This window comes from Mustela nivalis (genome assembly GCF_964662115.1).
Source record: "Mustela nivalis genome assembly, chromosome: 18".
Lineage (NCBI taxonomy): Eukaryota > Metazoa > Chordata > Mammalia > Carnivora > Mustelidae > Mustela > Mustela nivalis.
The window spans coordinates 51,394,702-51,417,663 of NC_139037.1; the positions used below are offsets into that span (position 1 = coordinate 51,394,702).

Here is a 22,962-nt window from a genome sequence, read left to right on the forward strand (position 1 = left end):
GTGGGTTAAGCCTCTGCATTCGCCTCAGGTCAGATCTCAAGGTCCTGGGATTGAACCCTGCCTTGGGCCCTCTGCTCAGCAGGGAGCCCGCTTTCTCCTCTCTCTCTCTTTCTCTTTCTCTCTCTCTTCCTGCCTCTCTGCCTACTTGTGATCTCTGTCTGTCAAATAAATAAATACAGAAATCTTAAAAAAATACTGTAGCAGAAATAAACTGATTGATATCTCATTACAACACTGCAGGTTTGTGTAATTCTCTACATATTTATGCTCAGCGGAGAGCTCTGTGTTCTCGTGTGGTTTCGGTTTCTCAGTAGAATCCTTTTATTTCATTGAGAGCGTTCCTTTAATGGTTCTTCTAGGACAGATCTACTGGTAAATGTAGAGGGGTCTTTACTTGGGAATGTCTTCATTTCTACATCTGTGGAAAAGTGTTCTACCCAGTAAAGTATTCTTGGTAGTATTTTTTTATCTTTCAGTATCTGAATACATTATACCAGCCCCATTCTTGTTGGGACTGCTGGGAATCCCACTATGTCCTTCTAGGAGCTCTTGCACAAGGTGAAGTACATTTGCCATGCTGTTTCAAAAGTCTCTTTTCATCTGTGGTGTTTGATGGGTTAATTACAATCTGTCACTGGGTTCATGTGTTGCCCTTTATCCTATTACAATTTAGCAAGCTTGAATTGTCTCTTGTGTCCACAGAGGTCACACTCCTGTCCTTATGGGGACCCCTTGTTGGAAGCCACGGCATGGTTGGGGTCGTGGATCAAACCAGGCCCTGACTTATGCCTCCTTTAAAGGCTGAAGAGCCAAACAAAAGGCTTAGGTCGATAAAGTCGAGTAGCACTGAGAAAGGGTCTGTGCTATGTGTCATGCGCTCACCTACGTAACTTCCCACATGTTCTCTCTACAGAAGGGAACAATGTGATCAGGGTCATAAATTCTTAGTTGGTCCTTGTTGTTCCAGTACTTCCATAACCCACTCCCTGGTTGATTGTAACTTCTTGTATCAATAGTAGCTAATGGCATTAGCTGTGATTACCTGGCATCACAAGATTTGTTTGTAGTTAATGTAAGACTTGTTATAGGAGGGCGCCTGGGTGGCTCAGTGGGTTAAGCCACTGCCTTCGGCTCAGGTCATGATCTCAGGGTCCTGGGATCGAGTCCCGCATCGGGCTCTCTGCTCAGCAGGGAGCCTGCTTCCCTCTCTCTCTCTCTGCCTGCCTCTCCATCTACTTGTGATTTCTCTCTGTCAAATAAATAAATAAAATCTTTAAAAAAAAAAAAGATCATCGGCTCCCAATTTCTGGTTCATAGATATTATACTTTCTGTCTTTTGGGGTTTATATTTTGGTTATGCTTCATTTTCCCAATTATGTTTCATCACCTGTGTATGTTCTCTTCTTCCTCCATGAGGATCTTTATGATGGTAATTTGAATTCTTCCCAGTGAATTTTTTTTGGGGGGGGGCAATATATGAGTCTTTATTAACTTAGGGCTAGTTTTGGTGATTTATTTTGTTCCTCTAATTGGAGCATATTCTTCTGTTTCTTTTTATGCCTTGTGATCTTTGAGTGGTATTTTGGAATTTAAGAAAATAGCCTGTGGATCCAGAATGACAAACTTGCTTTCTTCAGGCAAACACTAATAATGCAGTTTTGGGTTCTATCACACATGTCCTGGGCATTTTATCAAGTCTGCGTTACAGTAATTTCCTGGTTTCAGGAAGGGGAGTTACTACTTTAGAACGAGTGATTCCCCTCCTCTCCCTTTGCCTTCAGCTCTGTCATCTCTTCCTTATTTGAGCAAAAGCTAGCCTTCTGCCTGAGTAGCCACCACACTGCCTCCAGAGGTGCTCTCATTCTCTGTGTCTTCCATGTCAGGCAGGTGAAAACTCAGATTATTGAACCTTCAGGTCACTCATTTGTCTCTGCACTGAGGAGAGGAAGGAGTTTTCTCATAGTGTTGCCATGGAAGTTAGGGTGAACAGCCTTGTGGGAAACTGTCCCATTTTTTCCTTGTCTCTTCAATGTCTCTACTTCATTTGTACTTGTGTGGGCATGCTGTGTTCTCCTAACTGGTTTCTGGAGCATTCTAAAAGGTTATTTGGTCCATTATTTTCTCCATTGGGATGCAGAATCCTGGTGGTTCTTATTTCTGTTTCTGTCCTCAGATGGGTATTATTTGGAAGAGAAGAGAGACTTGGAAGTGGAGGAAGCCAAGACAGACTCTGTTAGAGTCAGATTTAGTAATGAATAAAGGAAATGTGTGTTGTGTATGTTGTGTCTGTGTGTCCCAACACTAACATGACCACAAGCACAGAGGGTTTCTGAGAGTGACTTCTGTGGGAATAGCTCAGGGTTGACTTGGGACTTAGTTCCTGCAGAGGTTGTCCAAACTGCCCTGGGTCAGAATCACCGAGGACACTTGTAAATCTTGGGTCGCTGTGCCTAGCCTTGCATTACCATGTCGGTGGCTCTGGGGTACAGCCCCCCACCTTTCCTTTCTTACCCAGTCTCAGGTGGCTGTCTAGGGACTAGACCTTGAGAACCTACATCTGGGGACACATTCATAGTTGTGTTCTTCAGGGAAGGTAGTAGCCCATGGATAAGGTAGTGAGATACTCAGTTGTGTCGACTTGGTTCTCCAGGAGAGAATGTGGACTCCTGTGTGTTGGGCCTTTCCTGTATTGTACCTTGGATGTCTGATCTTTTGTGTCTAGTTCCGAGGATTCAACCAGAAAACCACTCAGCCTGTATATTAGTGGTGTGGGCTAGAATGTTCACTTTGAAGTGTCCATTCATGGAAGCTGTTTGTGTGTGGATGGCTGGGTGAACCATTGAGTATCAAAGAGGAAAGAGAACCCAAACACGGGCACCTTCTAGAACGGTATATGTTCTGTGTGCCTCCTGTTCCTGTGTAGGACACCCAGATTCAAACCCTGACTCTACCAATAGTGAGAGGCTCCCTGTACCTTCCTTTATCTAAATCATTTCTTTCAGTAAAAGGACAGTAGTATTAGCCCTAATCCATGGAATCTCGAACATTGAACACATTAATAGTAGATAATTCATCAGTAACCTGTGGGACATACAGTGTATGCTGTATGCAGAGGAATGTGTCAGACACTAGTGAATATTTTGGATTTTGTTTTTAATGATAAAAAGTCACCCACAAGTCATGTTTCATGCTGAATCCTCTCTGTTTGAATGAGAATACTGCACCTTGTTAAAAATAATAGCCCGTGTGCATTTGAAACGTGGAAGTAATCTGATGCCAATTTTCATTGGAATACTGTGGAATTGCTCACTCTTGTATCTGTGCCTTCTCCTTTAGTGAAATGGCAAGAAGGCAAATTTGAGTGGTTCTATTCACCATCATCTGAATATAGCCAACTGTTTGGCATTCCTTCTAGAGGTATCCCATGGAACTCGGCAGCTTCTGGTGTAAAACATGTGCGATCATTTTGGATATAAAATTATTCTCTATGAGCACAGAGGGCTAGACATCTGTCCATGGGTATGTGTGGACTCCTGAGTGCCTTCCAAACCTATGCTGGCAACTCTGTGATCAGCTGGGGCCAGAGGTGATGCTGCACATGTGGCAGGACCAAAGGCCATTCTCTGTTGCTTGGCAGGACCAGAGGCTGCACTCTGAGGCTGCTCAGGTTCACTGAGGAAGCTCCCTGCTCATGCAAAGCAAGAGGTTATGCTCAGTGCTTGGTCCATGCTGCTGGCTTGGTTTTCTCCCCAGAGGCCTGTTAGAGAGGCTCTGAGGTTGTCTAGGGTCTCTGTTCAGGCTTCCAGTGGGGCAGTATTGGAGGCTAGGATCAGCCATGGGAAGTGCCTTAGATCTTGCAAAGCTACCCATAGAACAGAGAATGTTCTAGTTCAAAGCGTTGGCTGGATACTTAAGTCAGTCATAGATGCTGACAAATTTCCTTAGCCAGGTAGGTTCATTTCCTCTCTGCAAGTAGGCAGATTCCCGTGGATCTCTAATTCGTTGCCATTAGAAGTTGGAGCACTGTCTGGTCTGGCAGCTCTATGATCTGAGCACTGGTTGCTGTAAGCCCTGCCCACCTTCTCCGTGTCCATAGGGTCCCCAGTGGTCCCGCAGTACAGACGCCCCCGGGAAGCTGAAGGCAGATGTGGAGAGGCAGAGAGGTGAGCTCTCACTAGGCCACCCAGGGAGTGGTTTGCCATTTGGGGAATGCTGGATGTCCACTCTGGGCTGTCTTTTATCCTGAAGCCATTGTAGTTCCTTCTGGTCCCTGCTAGTGGCGCACTGTGTTGGCCTGGGGAACGCGCGCTGGGATCCACGTGAAATTGCTCCTTACCCTTCTGTGGTTGTCCTTCTTGGTCTCTGGGGTCCCGGGATGCTTCAGCCTCACGCTTTTGTATTGAGAATCACGCACGTGTGTCTCATGTGAACAGTTGCTCATTGAGCGAAGGTGGAACTGCTTTGTCACTATCTGGATGAGGTCCTCCCTCTGTGAGGAACAGTTTTCTCTTCCCTGGGCTAAAGAGATGTTTCCCTGAATGCATGTGTTTGTGGGTATGTATTTGTATATATGTGTGTATACATTTGCACATATGCATGTTTGACATCCAAGAGGTACAATGTTTAAATCATGAATTTTTTAAATATTGAACCATAACGTTAACAGAGACTAATGCCTTTCGTGTTAATGATTATTCTGTGAGATGTTTATGTTGCCATGCTGCTTAATTGATTGCTTATCACTACCTGAATTATTGTTTCTTTCTTTCTTTCCATCTTTCTTTCTTTCTTTCTTTCTTTTTAATTTGATAGTCCTTTCTTTTGAGTTATAGATACAGGAAAAATGCCAGTGAAATATATTGAAGCATCATTTAGTGTTACCTGGAACGTTTGTTTCATTCATGTTTAATATTACAGTGGAGATGTTGGGATTTGGATTGACTATGTATTTTAATGTTTTACTTCATACCTTACCTATTGTTTTGTTTTACTACTTCTGTTTTGTGTTTTAGTGTGTTCAGATTAAGAAAATATAAACTTTCTTTCAGTCCTTCTCTGTGACCATTATGCATTCAGTAACGTTACTTTAGCTAGAAATGAAGGCATACTTTTATTTTCTTAAACATGCTTTTCGAATCTAGTCATGGTAGGACATTACATCATACCTGTGATTTCAGTCTGTCAGTACATGGACATGGTGATGCTTATGTATTTTTGTACATCTGGTTTTCATGAGTACGTTTTTGTTTTTAAAGTAAAGTCACATGTGCATAAGAGAAGTGAACCACTCAGTGGAATTTCACAAACTGTTCACATCTCTCCAAGCCAGTGAGATCAGAATATAGAGTACTGTCCTGTAACATTCCCTCTGAGCTCCTCAGTAACCCTCCCCCAGACTTGGCACTCTTTTTACCTGTAAGGCAAGAGGTTGCTGTGCTCATTTTGTACTTTACATAAATGGAGTCAGGCAGTGGGGACTCTTGTATTTGGGTTTGTTTCTGTCTATTTGTGAGTTGATGTGTATTCCCATGTATTACTGTGCATCATTCATTAGAATGGACGGGTCCCTGGAAGGCTGGTTGTCGCAATCAGTGACGCATCTGCCTTCAGCTCAGGTCATAATCCCAGGGTGCTGAGATTCAGTCCTGAATGGGTCTCCTTGCTCATCAGGGAGTCTGCTTCTCCCTCTGCCTGCTCTGCCTGCACACCCCTCACTGTGTGCTCTCTCTCTGACAAATAAACAAATGAAGTATTCATATACATATATAAAATATATATACATATATACACACACACACACACTTATTTTAAATTAACATATAATGTATTATTTGTCCAGGTACACAGGTCTGTAAATCATCAGGCTTATACATTTCACAGCACTCACCATGGCACATACCCTCCCCAGTGCCCATCACCTAGCCACCCTTGCCCTACCCTCCCACCCCGCCACAACCCTCAGTTTGTTTTGTGAGATTATGAGTCTCCTATGCTTTGTCTCCCTCTTCATCCCATCTTGGTTCAGTTTTTCCTTCCCAACCCCCATGACCCCCCACCCTGCCTCTCATGTTCCTCATATCAGAGAGATCATATGATAATTGTCCCTCTCTGGTTGACTAACTTAGCTCAGCATAATACCCTCTACTTCCATCCACATCATTGCAAATGGCAAGATTTCATTGCTTTGATGGCTACATAGTATGCCATTATATACATATTCCATATCTTGTTTATCCATTCATCTGATGATGGACATCTAGGTTCTTCCCATAGTTTGGTTATTGTGGATATTGCTGCTAAAGCATTCAGGTGCACGTACCCCTTCGGATCACCACACTTGTATCTTTAGGGTAAATACCCACTAGTGCAATTGTTCAGTAGTAGGGTAGCTCTATTTTCAACTTTTTGAGGAACTTCCATACTGTTTTCCAGAGTGGCTGCACCAGCTTGCATTCCCAGCAACAGTGTGGGAAGATTCCCCCTTCCCTGTATCCTTGCCAGCATTAGTCATTTCCTGACTTGTTAATTTTAGTCATTCTGACTGCTGTGAGGTGATATCTCATTGTGGTTTTGATTTGTATTTCCCTGATTCCAAGTGATGTGTAGCACTTTCTCATGTAAACAAATAAAACCTTAAGAAGGAGAAGGAAAAGGAGAAGAAAAATGCATTGCTCCAATTCCATTGTATGAATACCAAGTGATTGCATCATTGTACTGTTAATGGGGGGAAAGGGTTCTCAGTGCAGACTGTCATAAATGGTACTGGTATGTAAAATATGTAATTTGTTTTTTACTAGAACGTGCATGCATATCTCCTGGCTGTTTATATGGGACCGGATTGTTGGTAAATAGGTTAGATATGTTCAGCTTTAATAGATGCTACCATGTTCTTTCTCTAACACTTGTGCCCATTTTCACATCCACCAGCAGCGCATGGGGATTCTGGTTTGTCCACATTTTGGTAGGTTATGTGATTTTGATGTTGGTTTCCTGGTTCACACATGATGATACTAAGTCTGGGTTTTATTTGCTTTGTTGCTGGTGTTGTCTTTCTCTGTTATTTTAGAGTTGGACGTGAACCATGGGATAATCTCTTCTACAAGGTGTCTAATGAGTTCCTGTGGTCATTTTTTTATTACACTTTTTTCTTCAATCTTTGTAGGGCTATATATTGTGAGAATGAGTCTTTTGTCCCCCTGTCTCAGTCTACCTCTATTGCTATCTTTTGAGCTTGTGATGCAGAAAAGTTGAATTTTATTGTAATCTCATTCTTCATTTCACCCTTCATCTTAGAAATTGTTTCTTCTACCCTACCACAGAGACTGAATCCTTTGTGTTTCTCTATAAACACATCATTTTGTGTAAAATTTAAGTCAGAAATGGATTATAAATTACTGTCCTCTGTGGTTTCCTTAGTGTCTGACGTTCTCTATTTTTTCCCCCAACATGTCTAACAGATTGAAATGTATTCTGGAGAAGTTAAACTATGTTTTCGTCCCATTTCCTTACACAAATCATTTTTTTCTAAAGATTTTATTCTTTGAGAGAGAGAATGAACACAAGTTCAGGGGAGGGCCAGAGACAGAGAGACAAGCAGACTCCCCACTGAGCAGGGAGCCCCAGGCAAGGCTCTATTCCAGGAACCTCCTGCATCAGGATCCAGTTTTTAGGCAGAAGTTTAATTGACTGAGCCACCCAGGCTTCCCTACACAAGTCATGTCTTGATATAGATTCACACAGGCAAGATCTTAGATGCTGACTTCTTTGTTGACTTACTCTCTATGTATTCTTCCTCTAGTGGTGTTAGCAGCCTCTCAGGACCAGACACCCAATTTCAGTTTGGTGTCATAGATCATGCATGGGCCTCTGTGCTCAGATGAATGATTATTCCTGTTTTCCCACAGCAGACATGCCTCCAGGAGTTGGGCACTTGCCATGGGCACTTGCCATAAGCTTTGTGTTGCAGACTGTCCCTGCAACCATGGCAACCTGATAGATGTTGTACCACTGTTGGTCTTTACTTCACTGGAGGTAGGATAGGTTCTACAGCTTTTACTGCCAAACAGGGGAACATTGGACATCGTCTGTAATGGAGTCCAACTGACACTGACAGCTTTTGGGTGAAAGATTTCTGCCATGACGTTGGATGCACACTTCTTTGTTAGGTTGACAGAGTGGCCAGGGATGTGTCCCTGGTGGCACAGTGTGCATCTTGGGGGTCTTCCAGACCCTCACAAGTGGTCCTATGGCTGATGGTCAGAAGCATCCTAAAGTCAAATCTTCCAGGTACATTGACTTTGTGATCTACACTGCATGTGACTGTATATCTCTGCCAGGTGATCAGCAAAAGATCATGAAGGAAAACATATTGATTGCTGTTGTGGATATCTGCCCCAAATCATACATTCATATATGTGCCTTCTGCAGACTTATCACTATTCCTTGAAGTCATGTGGTGATGTTGTGATCTGCACAAGCATTTCCTTGATTGATATTTTAGTTGTACTTGTCATTCCACTCATGTTTGTGTATAAAAAAGCTTGGGAATATAATGAACGCATCTGACTCTTGGGTAGAGGACAAATAAGTTCATTGTACAGGAAAACAGATGTCTCCTTCTATGGCCAAGGATCAGGAAGCTATGCTAGATGTTCCTTGAAGACACTGGCATGTCCTATGCTCAGAGTGTCCAACACAAACCCACAGCATGTGCAGCGTCTCCCTGTATCAGTTGGGGGTGGGTTGTTGAGAAGTGGAATTAGTGTGATGAAGAAGTTTATGGTGTTTGTTATGACATGAGGCATAAGACACTTGGACTTTCACCTGGGAACCTCTTTTCTTCTGCCTGTAATGGGAGATTGTTACAGACCAACAGATTAGAGTGTGGAATGTGTGTCATCTTGGAATTTTTATATTTCTTAGGATTATCCATGAACTTTATTCAAAATAAAATAGATATTTATAGATCTGTTTCTTGTTTTTGTTTTGTTTCTTTTTAAGAATTTATTTATTTATTTGACAGACAGAAATCACAAGTAGGCAGAGAGGCAGGCAGAGAGAGAGGAGGAAGCAGGCTCCCTGCTGAGCAGAGAGCCCAATGCAGGGCTCAATCCCAGGACCCTGAGACCATGACCTGAGCTGAAGCCAGAGGCTTTAACCCACTGAGCCACCCAGGCACCCTCTCAAATAAAATATATAAAAATAAGAAAAAAGTGTGGTTCTTTCTGAGCACAAGTCCCAACCATATGCCACTTCAATGAATTTACTAAGTTGCACCACAAATCATCACAGTTCTTCCTGATCACTGTGCTGAAGGATCCTACAATTTTGTTATCCAAAAACCCAAGCTGGTTGCCATTCCTTTGAAAAGCCAATGCATAGGGCATGAGTTTCGATTGGAATGGAATATCAGCATTATTCAGAAGGTGAGCCACTTGGAAAGAGGAAGGACTTATGTTCAAAATCAATTCCAAGGATTTTGCCAGGTCTTCAGAGTTTTAAAAGAATTTGAGGACAGTGAATCAGTATGAGGGGACCAGGGCAGTCTGACACAGTTCTTGATGGCCTGTGCACTCACTGTGCGTCCTAAGGACCTCACAGAGGTGCCTGGATGTTGTGTATGTGTCCCCATGCGTGGTTGTGCCAGAAGGTGGGATTACCAGTCTTGGAAACAATTTGTATTGTACACATGTACAAAGAAGAGTTTCATCCATCCTTCATGGAAAGGTGCATGCAGAAATTTAGACTATTAAGTTGGCCCAAGAGGCCAAGGCAGGGTTTCAATTTAAGTTAGAAACCTGTCTTCTAGGGGCACCTGGGTGGCTCAGTGGGTTAAGCCTCTGCCTTTGGTTCAGGTCATGATCTCCGGGTCCTGGGATTGAGCCCACATCAGGCTCGCTGCTCAGCAGGGAGCCTGCTTCTCTCTCTCTGTCTGCCTCTCTGCCTACTTGTGATATCTCTCTCTGTCAAATAAATAAATATAATCATTTTTAAAAATTTTTAAAGGTTTTATTTATTTATTTGACAGAGATCACAAGTAGTTAGAAAGGCAGGCAGAGAGAGAGAAGGAGAGAGAAGCAGGCTTCCTGCTGAGCTGAGAGCCCGATGTGGCACTTGATCCCAGGACCCTGAGATCATGACCCGAGCCGAAGGCAGCAGCTTAACCCACTGAGCCACCCAGGCACCCATAAATAAAATCTTAAAAAAAGAAAAAAGCCTGTCTTCTAGGTTTGTCCTGTGAAACAAATGGCATTATTCGTTCCGCTGTGATGCTGAGTGTATGTATTTATGTATATATATATACATATATATATAATGCCATTTGTATATACACAAATGGCATTTGAGTATATATATATATATATATATATATACTCAGCATCATAGCCGAAGGAAATAATACATATATATATATAAATTATATATATACACACATATATACATATGTATACATACACATATACATACACACACACATATATATATTATGCATACACATATACACATGTATAATATATATGCATATATATGCATATGTATGTGTATATATGCATATGTATATATGTATACTTATGCATATATATAATATATACATACATATATACACATATAATATATATGTATATGTGTATATATTATATATACATATATATTCATATATATGCATATATGTGTATATACTCATCATCACAGCAGAAGGAAATAATGTCATTTAGAATCAATTAGATTGAGGGCCTTTATTAGGAAGAGAGCTGATCATGTGGGAAACAAAGGCAGAAGAAAACTTACTAATATCCTTATATCTACAGTTCATTGACATGTGCTTGAAACAGGCAGAGTGGCATTCCTCCAAGGACTCAACTGCCTTGATGTTAATATGTTGCTAACAGGAAAAGACAATCTTGACCTGAACCCCCCAATCCCCTGCAGGATTCTGTAAGTCTATTTTAACATATAACATTTCTTTTGGAATTTCCTTCTTCTCTCACCCCCCCTTCCTCCCTATTGGCAATCATCCCCGAAGCAGATGGCCCACCGAGAAGGGGCCGATGACTAAGGTTTTTTAGATGGTAATAAATGACCTTTTCCCAAATACCACTAGCCCCTCAATGTCCTATAAACCTTGCTTCCAAAATCCCTTATAGACTTTGGCTATCTCAAACTCCCTCCAACTTGAAAGTATATAATAGGCCATGCCTCATGACAGAGTGCAGCTCTTTCTGCCCCCAAGTCCTGTCCCAATGCTTTCATAAAATCACCTTTTGCACCAGAGACATCACATCTCAAGAAATCTTTCCTTGCCATCGGCTTCAAACCCTAATGTTCTTTCCTACATGGATACCAGAGATTCACAGTTTATATCACAGAGAGTTGCCCACCTGTAACAGACACATGAAAAAGTGTTCATCATCATTAGCCATCAGGGAGATTCAAGTCAGAACCACATTGGGATACTACCTTACACCAGTTAGTGAAAGACCCCCCCTCATCGTTAAGTAATTAACTGCTCTTTTGTTGTGTAAAAGTACCCCTCCTCCCCTTGCAATGAAAAGACCCTTCCCCCAGGGTTGAATTCAATGTAACTGCTCTTTTGCCTTTCTGTAACTCGCTTGGCTTTTAGGGCATGACACTTGACTCCTGTTTGAACAAGATACACTCTCCTAATAGCCAGGGCATGGTCTCGTAGGCAAGGGGGCTGCATGGTCACATAGATAGGATGTCTTTCTGCTGAGTAATAAGGTCAAACTTCCCCTCTTTGTTTCCCCTTCCCGCCTTTCTCTTCGCGCGAGGGGGGTCTTCCAGGGCCAATCCACTAACACCAAGTATGCCTTTTTCAAAAGTTCAAACTGTCCACCAATCAGTTGTGCCCCACCCAAAACTTGTTTGTACCTGTCTATAAAAACCCGGCACCACCCCAGCCGGGTGTGCTCAGCTAGCAGGAGCTGCTGACCACCCGCAGGCGCGCGCTGACCACCCGCAGGCGCCTGCGTAACAATAAAGAACCTCTTGCTGATTGCATCCAGTGGCAGGGTTGGATTCTTGGGTAAGGGGATCCGCGGGTCTTTCATTTGGAGGTCCCACCGAGATCATCGGACTCCTGCCCACGGATCCAACTGACTCCCACCGGGAGGTAAGGTGGCCAGCATTCTTGTCTCCTGTCTCATGTTCTCATTTGTATCCAGTCTCGTGTTCTTGTTTGTCTCTAGTCTTGTGAGGCCTCTGTTTGACCTATACTGCGGGTAGCGGTATAGTGTTTGTACAACAGCGTGCGTTGTTGGATTGTATTTGTAGGCAGCTTGAGAAGGAGCTGACGAGCTCGGACTTCTCCCCTGCTGACCCTGGAGGACGCTCCAGGGTGTCAAGGGGCCCGATTTTTCGGGGCCCCTCATTTGTCCGAGGGTTATATCCGTTTGTCCGTTCCAGAGGAACCCCTCGGCCCTGGACGGAATTTGTCCACCGCAGGGAGATCTCGAGGCTCCTCTGGGCCGGTGGAAACCTTGCTTTCGGTAGTATACCGAAACCGCGCAGCGACCTTTTTGTTAATTGTCTTGTGTGTCTTGTGTGCTTTTCTCGTTGCCCTTTGTGTTTCCCTTGATTAAGGTTAACTGGAGCCAACTGGGGTTAGTCTAACTCAAGACAGAGACCATAAGGAATATTCCCAAGCAGCTGCCGAAACTCTCTTTGTTTCGGGGAAGTTTCCCTGTGTTCTCTGGCCTGACTTGGACTGCCTAACCCCTCCCCCCTTGCTGGTGGGAAAGCATGGCGTCTGCTCCTCTGTTGGGGCTTAGGAGCTCCAAAACTGGGAATCCTTTCTCTGCCTCCTGGCGGCGCTTTGTTTCTTCTGTTTCCCCCTTACGTGTTTCTGTACCAACGTGTGTGCAGCCTGCATGACTGGCCTCTAGATCATGCACCACAGCTCCTTCTCTCTTCACTGTCAAGGAGCAAGAAGAACACCCCCACTCCAGATCTTACATTCAAAGTGGAGTGGGTCCAGGTGGAACGTAAATCAGTATTGGAACTAAGTTAAGTTTGTTGGTTTAATTAAGACGTGTCTTTGAAGTTACAGCAGTAAATGTGAAACTTTTATTCTATCAGTTTACTGAAGGTCAGATAAGCTTGTGTTACTTATTAAAATTTGTTAGCAAAGAAATGACTAAACTGATGGTTAATTGTCTATCTCAAAGTTCTAATGGGTAATTGCTGAAGTAGCTTTCAAAGTCTTTGGTAACCTGAAAGTTTTAAAGTTTTGCTTGGATGACAAATGGAATTGAATTGTGGACATCTAGGTCTTAACCAAACAGGATAAAATGCTAAATCGTTAATTACTGGACGTAGGTTTGTGCTTTTGACTTCTTACTGCAAAGAAACTAAGAGTATTTAAATCTGTTGGTAAACTTGTTTGCCACTTAACTGATTGATAAATTTGCCACCTGAAGAATTCTGTTGTAACAGTTCACAATTGGTTAATAACTAAAGGTGTTTCTAAGAATACAAAGTTCTGCTTAGTGTAACTAAGACTGATGGAAATAAAGGGAAACTGTATGTAGGAAAGTAGGAGATATGTAAGAAAGATTTAAGGAATGGGAATACATTTTGTTGAAGGTAAGGGAAGGTAATTTTGTCCTAAATGAGATGGTTGTTTGGAAGGAAATGGCTTGGGACAAAACCTGAATGCAAAGGAAAGTTGTAGAAGGTTTGTGAACGGAAATCTTCAGAAAAGAAATTTTAGATATGGTCAGGACAGACTAAAAAAAAAAAAAAAAAGAAAGAAAGAAAAACAGCCTCCAAGGTAATTTAGCACTCTCCTGACCTGCCTCCACACAGATTATACTTCCAAGTATAAGGGCCATTTGGCCTTGAGAGATTAAGGAAGCAGCCCAACCTTGAGGCACTGCGAAAACACCCTGTTACCATCCTCCATTGCCTGTAACCATAGAAACTCACTCTAATCTGTAAAGAATGAAAGGGGAGACTGATCACCTCCCATTAGCCAGAGATACCCAGAAGGGGAAAGATCCCCCCCCCCTTGTCTGTGACATCATTCATGATAGGAGGGAAACCCAGAAAACTCCTATCTTAAGACTGCACACTTAGAAGTAAAATAAAAAAGGGAAAGACACTGGTATAAAAAGCTGGTTTTCTTTCTGTTTAAAAGGGGCAAAGTTTTCTTAGCTAATTGATCTGTTTAAAAGTGTAAATGGTTTTCTCTTTGCCTGCCTGAAAAATTCAGTTCCTATGTTTTGTTTTATCAGGTGTTTAACATCCCTAATTATATTTAGGCATGTGTTTTTAAACTTTCTAAGGTTTTAGCAATTGTTGACAAGATTTAAACCAATGATAAACCTTGGGTTACATTTGGGAAAATGCTATAACTATTCTAGAGATTCTACGCACTTCCTAAAGTTTTAACTCTAGAGATTCTACGCACTTCCTAAAGTTTTAACGTTTTGAGAGATCATCACTTGATACTGTAATTATGGAAATGTTATGTATCACAGAAATAACCTGATTTCCTTGCAGCTAAATTGTAAACTCCCGTGTCTCTTTAGCTCTAACCATATCCATTCTGAGTTTTTGTCATTTATAATTGTTTTAATTCTCTTATTTTAATGAGTTTTATCTTCAAGGAGATTCATATAAAGGACTTTCAGGACAAATACAGATACTTGATATACTTGAAAGTCCTAAAACTGAAATGGGTAAGGATTTCCAAAACTGACTAAAGCCGCATTCACCAGAATTAGTAATATGGGACTAAATGAACTAAAAGATTATAGTGTTATGTCTCTTAATGTTTTATCTTACTTTAAACATTGCCGGTTCTCTCAAATGTTTGCTCTTCCAGACTAGGGATACTTTTTCTTAAGTTATTTGTAACTTATAGAGATGTAAAAGTGCTCAAAGCATTCACCTTTTCTCTCTATCTGAACCCTCTGAAACCAAAAGGTCTCAGTAAGTATTCATTCTTCCATGGCAATCAGTCATTTGCATAAGTTCAATAAGAATCTGTTCTCCTTGTAACAGGACACCATTGGAAACTGGTTATTTTACCAAGGCTTTGACTGGGATGTCATATTTGAAAAGACTCAGATATGACCAGACAGCTTTAAGGAACTAAGGTTGACTTTATGAAACCTGGAGCCATAAAGCCCCTTGGGACTGTTGGCCTGATACCTTGCTTACAGAGTTCCCAGCAGCCTCACCAGGTGAGTAAAGAATGTCACTCTTTGGTAGGTGCGGAGACTCAGAAGAGGCATTCGCCCAAATTAACAGGTATTGCAGGCATGCCTGATGGCAAGTACAGGGCTTGGCTTCTGGCCCGGAGAGGCTACCAAAAGTTCAACCTAGAGATTCCTTATACAAAGTTCCAGCAAAGCAGATGCTAAAAGATCTATATGATCACACTCAACTGTTCTTGCTGAGCTTATGTAAATAATTAGGCCAAGTTTGTTAAAATTGGACTTGTTTCACAAGTGAATTAGTCCTGATTTGGCTATCTCTGGAAATGAGGGTTATTTTAGAGAGAAAAATTGTTTTAGTAACACACCTTTATGGATGTTAAATTCTAGATTTGATTGTCTAAACAATTTGAGGTAAACTTCAGAGAAGTTGCACAATAGCTTCTTTAGTCGATCTTATTATTTTGTGGGGATATTAGCAGACCCCACAGCACATGATTAAACAATTGGAAAAAATGGGATTGATTCCCCAACAATTATATAACTTAACTAATACCTTATGTGTGGCTGGGATAATGAAATTGCCTAAAAGCCACCATACCACACTCCATAGGATTAACTATGGACTTGTGGAGATAATGGATGACCCCACTTTCTTTATGAGTGGATTGGATGATGCATGGCAGACTCCCCTTATCTCTTGACAAGTTTTCTCACTTGCCAGTGATCCTCTGTAATCAGGATACTGTTAAGGGTGGACCACTCAAAGGTCTTATTGGTTTTACGGTTGGTTTTCTGATGACAGTAATTTTCATAGAAAGAATAAGAAAAGCTAGGTGTGCCATAGTGCTCACTAGCACTTTGCAATTGCCAAAGCCTAAGAATTAACATTTGTACTGACTCCAAATATGCTTTCCTGGTACTACATGCCCATGGAGCTATTTGGAAGGAAAGGGGATTACTGTCAAGCCATAACTCCCCAATCAAATATGGGCCTAAGTTACAAAACCCTCCTTATCGCTATACTAAGGATGGCTCACTAGAAATGTGTTCCCAAGTAATAGTACTCCAGGCTACTGACTGGTTTGCTACTGATTGGGCAAGGTGACCTGACATCAGATGGCCAGCTCCAAACGGAACCCACTGGATATGTGGAACTAACCTGTGGGCCTGGCTTCCTCCAGGGTGGATAGGTCGCTATACTTTAGGATTTGCCTGGATTCATGGGCGCATTACTAAGACTATTACAACTCCAGCTAATCTCCCCAACTTGAAACAGAGATGGAAGCGATCTGTTTTTAAATGGTATGATTACTTAGCATCCATCTTTGTTCCATCTGCGGGACTAGAGGATGTCATGTGGCATGTAGAAGCCCTTAATAAATATACTACAAAGGCACTCAATGATTCACTAAATGGCATCTCCCGGCTTAATACCGAAGTGTCACAAATATGCGAGACAGTCCTACAAAATAGGATGGCCTTAGATGTCCTGACAGCAGCCCAGGGTGGCACATGTGCAATTATCAAGACAGAATGTTGTGTGTACGTCCCAGACTATCACAAAAATGTCACAGGAATACTGAAGGATATGAACCCCCAGATTAAGGCCCTACAAGATCCTTCTCTCTCAGTAAATGGTTAAGTTCCTAATTTGAAGGAGGACTATGGCCAAATCTCCCTTTCGGGCTTCTCATTCTTATCGCCTTATTAATCTTAATATGTTGCTTTGTTCCATGTTTCTCTACTTGGTGCCGAGACTCCAAGTTACAATGACTACACCACGACAGAGGATCCTTATCGCATGCAAGGACGCCTCTTCACTGTCAGCGCTGGATTCAGCTGCCTCCACCTTTGTAACTCCCTTATACGTTCCTACCCTGATCAATATTGACCCCAGTAGGTAGGGACAGCTCTACGCCCCTATTCAGCAGGAAGAAGTTACAGAAGATGAGACCTTCCACCTTCAACCCCCTTAAAGATTTCAGGGTCAAGATTGTTCAAGGGGAAATGAAGGAGCAGGAGGCTGGCTGAGGAGAAAGCAAAAGCTGGCGCCTTGTACCCCACTTAGTGCAAGAAAAGGACAAATGGATATAAGATTCTATCCATGATCAAGAAAAAGGGGGGAATGAAAGACCCCCCCTCATCGTTAAGTAATTAACTGCTCTTTTGTTGTGTAAAAGTACCCCTCCTCCCCTTGCAATGAAAAGACCCTTCCCCCAGGGTTGAATTCAATGTAACTGCTCTTTTGCCTTTCTGTAACTCGCTTGGCTTTTAGGGCATGACACTTGACTCCTGTTTGAACAAGATACACTCTCCTAATAGCCAGGGCATGGTCTCGTAGGCAAGGGGGCTGCATGGTCACATAGATAGGATGTCTTTCTGCTGAGTAATAAGGTCAAACTTCCCCTCTTTGTTTCCCCTTCCCGCCTTTCTCTTCGCGCGAGGGGGGTCTTCCAGGGCCAATCCACTAACACCAAGTATGCCTTTTTCAAAAGTTCAAACTGTCCACCAATCAGTTGTGCCCCACCCAAAACTTGTTTGTACCTGTCTATAAAAACCCGGCACCACCCCAGCCGGGTGTGCTCAGCTAGCAGGAGCTGCTGACCACCCGCAGGCGCGCGCTGACCACCCGCAGGCGCCTGCGTAACAATAAAGAACCTCTTGCTGATTGCATCCAGTGGCAGGGTTGGATTCTTGGGTAAGGGGATCCGCGGGTCTTTCATTAGAATGGCCAAAATTAGCAAGACAGGAAACAACATGTGCTGGAGAGGATGTGGGAAAAGGGGAGCTCTCTTACACTGTTGGTGGGAATGCAAGTTGGTGCAGCAAGGTTGGAAAAGAGTGTGGAGATTCCTTGAGAAATTAAAAATAGAGCTACCCTAGGATCCTGCAATTGCACTCTTGGGTATATACCCCAAAGATTCAGATGCAGTGAAAAAAAGGGCCAACTGTACCACAATGTTCATAGTAGCTATGGCCACAGTCACCAGATGTGCAGAGCCAAGATGACCTTCAACACATGAATGCATAAAGAAGGTATGGTCCATATGTACAATGGAGTATTATGCCTCCATCAGAAAGGATGAATACCCAATTTTTGTATCAACATGGACAGGACTGGAGATTATGTGGAGTGAACTAAGTCAAGCAGAGAACACCAATTATGTGGTTTCGTTTAATTGTGGAGCATAAGGAAGGACATTAGGAGGAGAACATTAGGAGAAGGAGAGAGAAGTGAGTTAGAGGAAATCGGACAGGGAGATGAAGCATGAGAGACTGTAGTTTATGAGAAACAAACTGAGGGTTATAGAGGGGAGGGGGTGGGGGGTTGGGTGAGCCTGGTGTTGGGTATTAAGGAGGGCATGTATTGCATGGAGCACTGGGTTTGGTGCATAAAGAATGAATCTTGGAATACTGAAAAAAAAATTAATAAAACTTAAAAAAAAAAAGAAAAGAGAAAGAAGAGTTGCCTACCTTGAGGGCAAATATTGTTTGATAAATATTTCATCTTTCCTTTCTTCTCTGAATATAATCCCCTCTTTGGAAATTCTAAATCCACCTCCTCCTTCTTAAGTCAGTGACACAGGAGCTTCAATCACCTGTCTTTGTGCCTCAGGCCAATCCCCAGGCCAATCAGGGGAACCAAGGCTGGTGCTGGGAACAGCAGGTGCTGTCTTTCTCGTTCCCATAATTAAGAACATCATTGTTTTCTCTCCTGAAAGTGTCTTACATCATTTTAAGTCTTAGACCAGCCGAAGAATTGAGAACAGTGCAGGAAAAACAAACTTTCCTCTCCTCACATTCATTCTGTTGTGTGAACTGACCTCCATGCTTCAGACCCGGAACAGAACGTGCACACAGAGCTGGGGATCAAGGGCAGCCAGAGCTTCATTGCTTTGCCAGCCAAGGAGGCCTCAGCAGGTCGGGACCACAAAACCTGCAGTCTACCAAAACTCTGATGGTGGAGAAGGCAGGGCTCGAACTCTGTTCCCAGCACCAGCCTTGGTTCCCCTGATTGGCCTGGTCACCATCCCAGTTCCTTCCCAGCAGGGTCACCTGTGGAGTTTCAGGAAGGATCTCCTCTGCGGGCCTCCCCCTCAGATTCTGTCAGTTGGTTTGGGTGAAAACAACACTGTTGTGTTAATTAAGGGCTCCAGGAGGTTCTCAGTGAGGCCAGGGGGGAGCCCGAGGGCTTTTGGTGGTTTTCTGAGAGTGTATTTGCTGCTTTGGCCCTGGAGAGGTGACAGGATCTCTGCTCCGTGAGTCTGGGAATGTCGGGTCCTTGCAGCCCGCTGTTCCAATGCTGATTCTGACGTTGTGAGTGGCAATGGGAGGGGACCCCTCCCTCCCCACAAAGCAGGTGAGGAAAATGCAGGGATAGGTGTCCTCATGGGAGCTCACAGTTTCTGAGCTGCTCCTGACATAAAGGACTGGGAAGTTGGGCCTTTTCTGCATCTCCAAGTCTGCCCGCTAGCGAGCGGTGTGAGGAGAAGGAGCTCTTGCTGGATTTCAGGGCATTTTCTCCTGATGCAGCTGTGATTTCCCCCACAGATCCCTCATGAGGACGAAATCTAGAGGTGGAGGCGAAGGCAGAAATGGCCGGTTCTCAGGTGAGCCTGGTGTCCCCGCGGAGACGTGTCCTCTGTTTCTCCGCAGACCGTAGTGTTTAGAAGCTTCAGATGTGGATGCCTCAAATATGGGTGCTTCTCGATTCTGCATTCACCTATTTATAAGATGTGGTCAGAAGTGATACTCATGGTTAGGTCTTTAGAATGCTTCTCTATGTCCCGGAGCCTACTGTCCTGTGTCCCCAACCTGGCTTTGATAGTGCATCAGCCGTTGTCACTTTGACTTAAAGCCCCGCGAGGAGTGTCAGTATTCTGTTGGTGGCAGATTTAAAGGGGAAGGTGTTCAGTCCGAGATTCCTGTGGCAGATGAGGTCTGGTCCTGGGATGTCAGGGAGGGAAATAATTTCTCATTCGGGTTCCTCTGTATTCTCGATCAGCTGTGTGCAGCTGGGGAGTAAGGAAATGCAGACATAAACTCGATGAGTAGGAGTCCAGAAAAACTTGGAAACTTCTCACTCTAAGAAAGGGGGTGTGAGTGTCTTCATCTTTAGAACGTGAAAGAGATATTCTTTTTTATTTTATTTTTTTTAAAGATTTTGTTTATTTATTTGACATATAGAGATCACAAGTAGGTAAAGAGACTGGCAGAGAGAGAGGAGGAAGCAGGCTCCCCACTGTGCAGAGAGCCCGATGTGGGGCTCAATCTCAGGACCCTGGGATCATGACCCCAGCTGAAGACAGAGGCTTTAACCCACTGAGCCACCCAGGTGCCCCTGAAAGAGATATTCTACTTAAAGTCCACTAGAGGAGGGTGCCTGAGGGCTCAGTCAACTAAGGTTGGACTGTTTGCCGCTCAGGTTGGGATCCCAGGGTCCTGAACTGGTATCCCCATTTCTGTCTCTGTGCCCAGAGGGGAGTCCGCTTAAAGATTTCTGCTTCTCCTGCCTTTCCTCATCTCCTCTAAAATATAAATCAATCTTGGGGATCGCGGGTGGTTAAGTTGGTTAAGAGTCTGATTTCTGACTTCAGCTCAGGTCATGATCTTGGGGATCTGAGATCCAGCCCCACATCAGGCTCCCAGGTGGGCAGGGATCCTGCCCCCCCCCCTCTGATTTTCTGCCTGTTTGTGGTCTCTCTCTCACTCTCTGAAATAAATACAATATTTTTTTCAAAATTTTACTTATTGTGGCACTTGGGTGGCTCAGTGGATTAAGCCTCTGCCTCCACCTTCGGTCATAATCTCAGGGTCCTGGGATCCAGCCCCACATCGGGCTCACAGATGGGATGGGCAGGCATCCTGCTTCTTCCTCTCCTTCTCCAGTTCTGCCTGTTTGTGCTATCTCACTTGCTTTCTTTGAAATAAATACAGTCTTTGTAAAAAAAAACTTTCTTTATTTGTAAGAAAAAGAGAGCACAAGTAGGGTGTGTTATGGGCAGAGGCAGAAGGCTCCTCGCTGAGCAAATACACTCTCCCACTGCCCCAGTGTAGGAGGTATTCCCAGGACCTTGTGTCTTGGCCTGAGCAGAAGGCTGATGCCCACTGACTGAGCCACCCAGGTGCCCCTATTAATATAATCTTTTTTTAAATAAAGATTTTATTTATTTATTTGACAGACGGAGATTGCAAGTAGGCAGAGTAGCAAGCAGAGAGAGTGGAGGAAGAAGGCTCCCTGCTGAGCAGAGAGCCCCTTGCAGGGCTGGATTTCAGGACTCTGGGATCATGACCTGAGCAGAAGGTAGAGGCTTTAACCCACTGAGCCATCCAGGCGCCCCTATAAATATAATCTTTAAAGAAGATGAAAATAAAAATAAATCTTAAAAATTCAAAGAAAAGAAAGGAGTAAACTAGTTATTTCTAGCACAGGGATGCTGTGTTGTCTCAGTGTAGTGTCTCTCTCAGTCACTTGGGGCCCCAGACTAGTGTCCACGATTAGCTGGAAGTCCGTCTAGAAGCACTGCCGGAATTCCCCTGTGGTGGAAGTTTCCTGAAGACCTAAAAGATCAGCAGACAGTGGGGCACAGAAGAGCTTGTCTGCAAGGGGCAGTGTGTGTGGGTTGCTTTTCAGGAGAAGGAAGGTGAGGAGTTCTGGGGAAGCTGTGGGACTTGCTCATTTCTGCTCATTGTACCTGGTTGTCAGAAGCCCATTGGTTCCTTAGGGTCTTGGTAGTTTTGAGGTGGGTCCCCTGCTGGGCCTGTCTGGACTCAGCCAAGGGGACACTGGGGCCCTTCCTCCACTCCTTTGCTCAAGCCTCCTTGCCGAAAAGCAGCCTCTACAGATCGTATAGTGACTCAATTGTTTAGGTATATATCTACTGTATTTCCAAAATCAGATTTATATTCTGAAATCCTGTTTTCAGTCCATTGGAAACACCAGTGATGATGTGTCCTTTGATGTGCATTAGACGCTGATAACATTTGTTTCCATTGAGCTGATGTGAACTTCTTTTATTGGCTTGGTGCTGTCTGCCAGATCCTCCCCTAAAATATTCCTATTTTCCCTCCTGTCATTTGTAAGGAACATGGGATACTGAGGAATATTCAGGAACTGTTGCATTTCAGGGTAAACTATTTCTTCTGTATTTCTCTTGTTATAGATTCATTCTTTTTTCTTCCTTCCTTTCTTCTTTTAAATGTTTTCTCAGCTGAGAGAGAATGCTTGAGTGTGATGAAAGGGAAAGAGGGAGAAGCAGATTCCCACTGAGTGGGGAGTTCAACTCAGGGCTCTATCCCAGGAGTTTGAGATCATGACCTGAGCTGAAGGCAGACCCTTAACCAGCTAAACCATCTGGGTGCCCCTTGCTTGTAGTTTCTGAAGAGAACAAAATCAGAAGAGGTGTGGATAAAATTAATTGTCCTTCAACTTCCAGTCTGTTGATAAATACCAGAGAAAGGCAGAGTAGGACAGAGTAGCAGAAGTTTCATCAGATAAACTAACCTTTTATCTTTTGTTTAAACTGCTTTGATATCAGGGTACTGCTAACCTCACAGAATGGTTTTGAGTGTATTTCTCTATTTCAGAATTAGAAGATTTTCTTTATTGCTACAATTTTGATAAGGACTGTCATGAATGGTTTTTGTAAATGTTAGTTTCTTTTTCTTGTCCTGAGCCATGGCTCACCATCTAACACCAGGGGTTCTACCTACTGATCGCTAATTGAACAAAGTCACTACAAATATAATGAGAAGCCACAGCTACACAATTCTCAAGGAC

At 43.3% G+C, this 22,962-nt stretch overlaps 2 protein-coding genes and 1 long non-coding RNA gene across 21 annotated transcripts in view; 2 read left to right on the top strand and 1 right to left on the bottom strand.

The window, feature by feature from the left end:
* The window catches only part of LOC309852752 (uncharacterized protein), a 642,676-nt gene that overhangs the window by 116,384 nt on the left and 503,330 nt on the right, over window positions 1–22,962 (bottom strand). The gene's annotated exons all lie outside the window — the stretch shown is intronic.
* Window positions 1–22,962, top strand: part of LOC309852777 (KRAB domain-containing protein 5-like) — a gene marked incomplete at its 3' end in the record, with an annotated part of 579,551 nt that overhangs the window by 30,124 nt on the left and 526,465 nt on the right. For 2 of the 19 annotated variants that reach the window (XM_082710066.1, XM_082710077.1), the window contains exon 1: window positions 19,870–19,940. The exons of 15 other annotated variants lie outside the window; for them this stretch is intronic. In XM_082710066.1, the coding sequence (XP_082566192.1) occupies window positions 19,917–19,940 (24 nt within the window). In that variant the 5' untranslated portion in view covers window positions 19,870–19,916. Of the gene's footprint in view, window positions 1–19,730; window positions 19,793–19,869; window positions 19,941–22,962 lie in introns of those variants that run through there. 2 more of the 19 variants (XM_082710080.1, XM_082710065.1) reach the window with 2 other exon arrangements.
* On the top strand, window positions 11,479–17,855 carry LOC309852826. The gene is made up of 2 exons (XR_014305408.1): window positions 11,479–12,979; window positions 17,202–17,855. It is a non-coding gene; the product is annotated as an uncharacterized lncRNA (long non-coding RNA).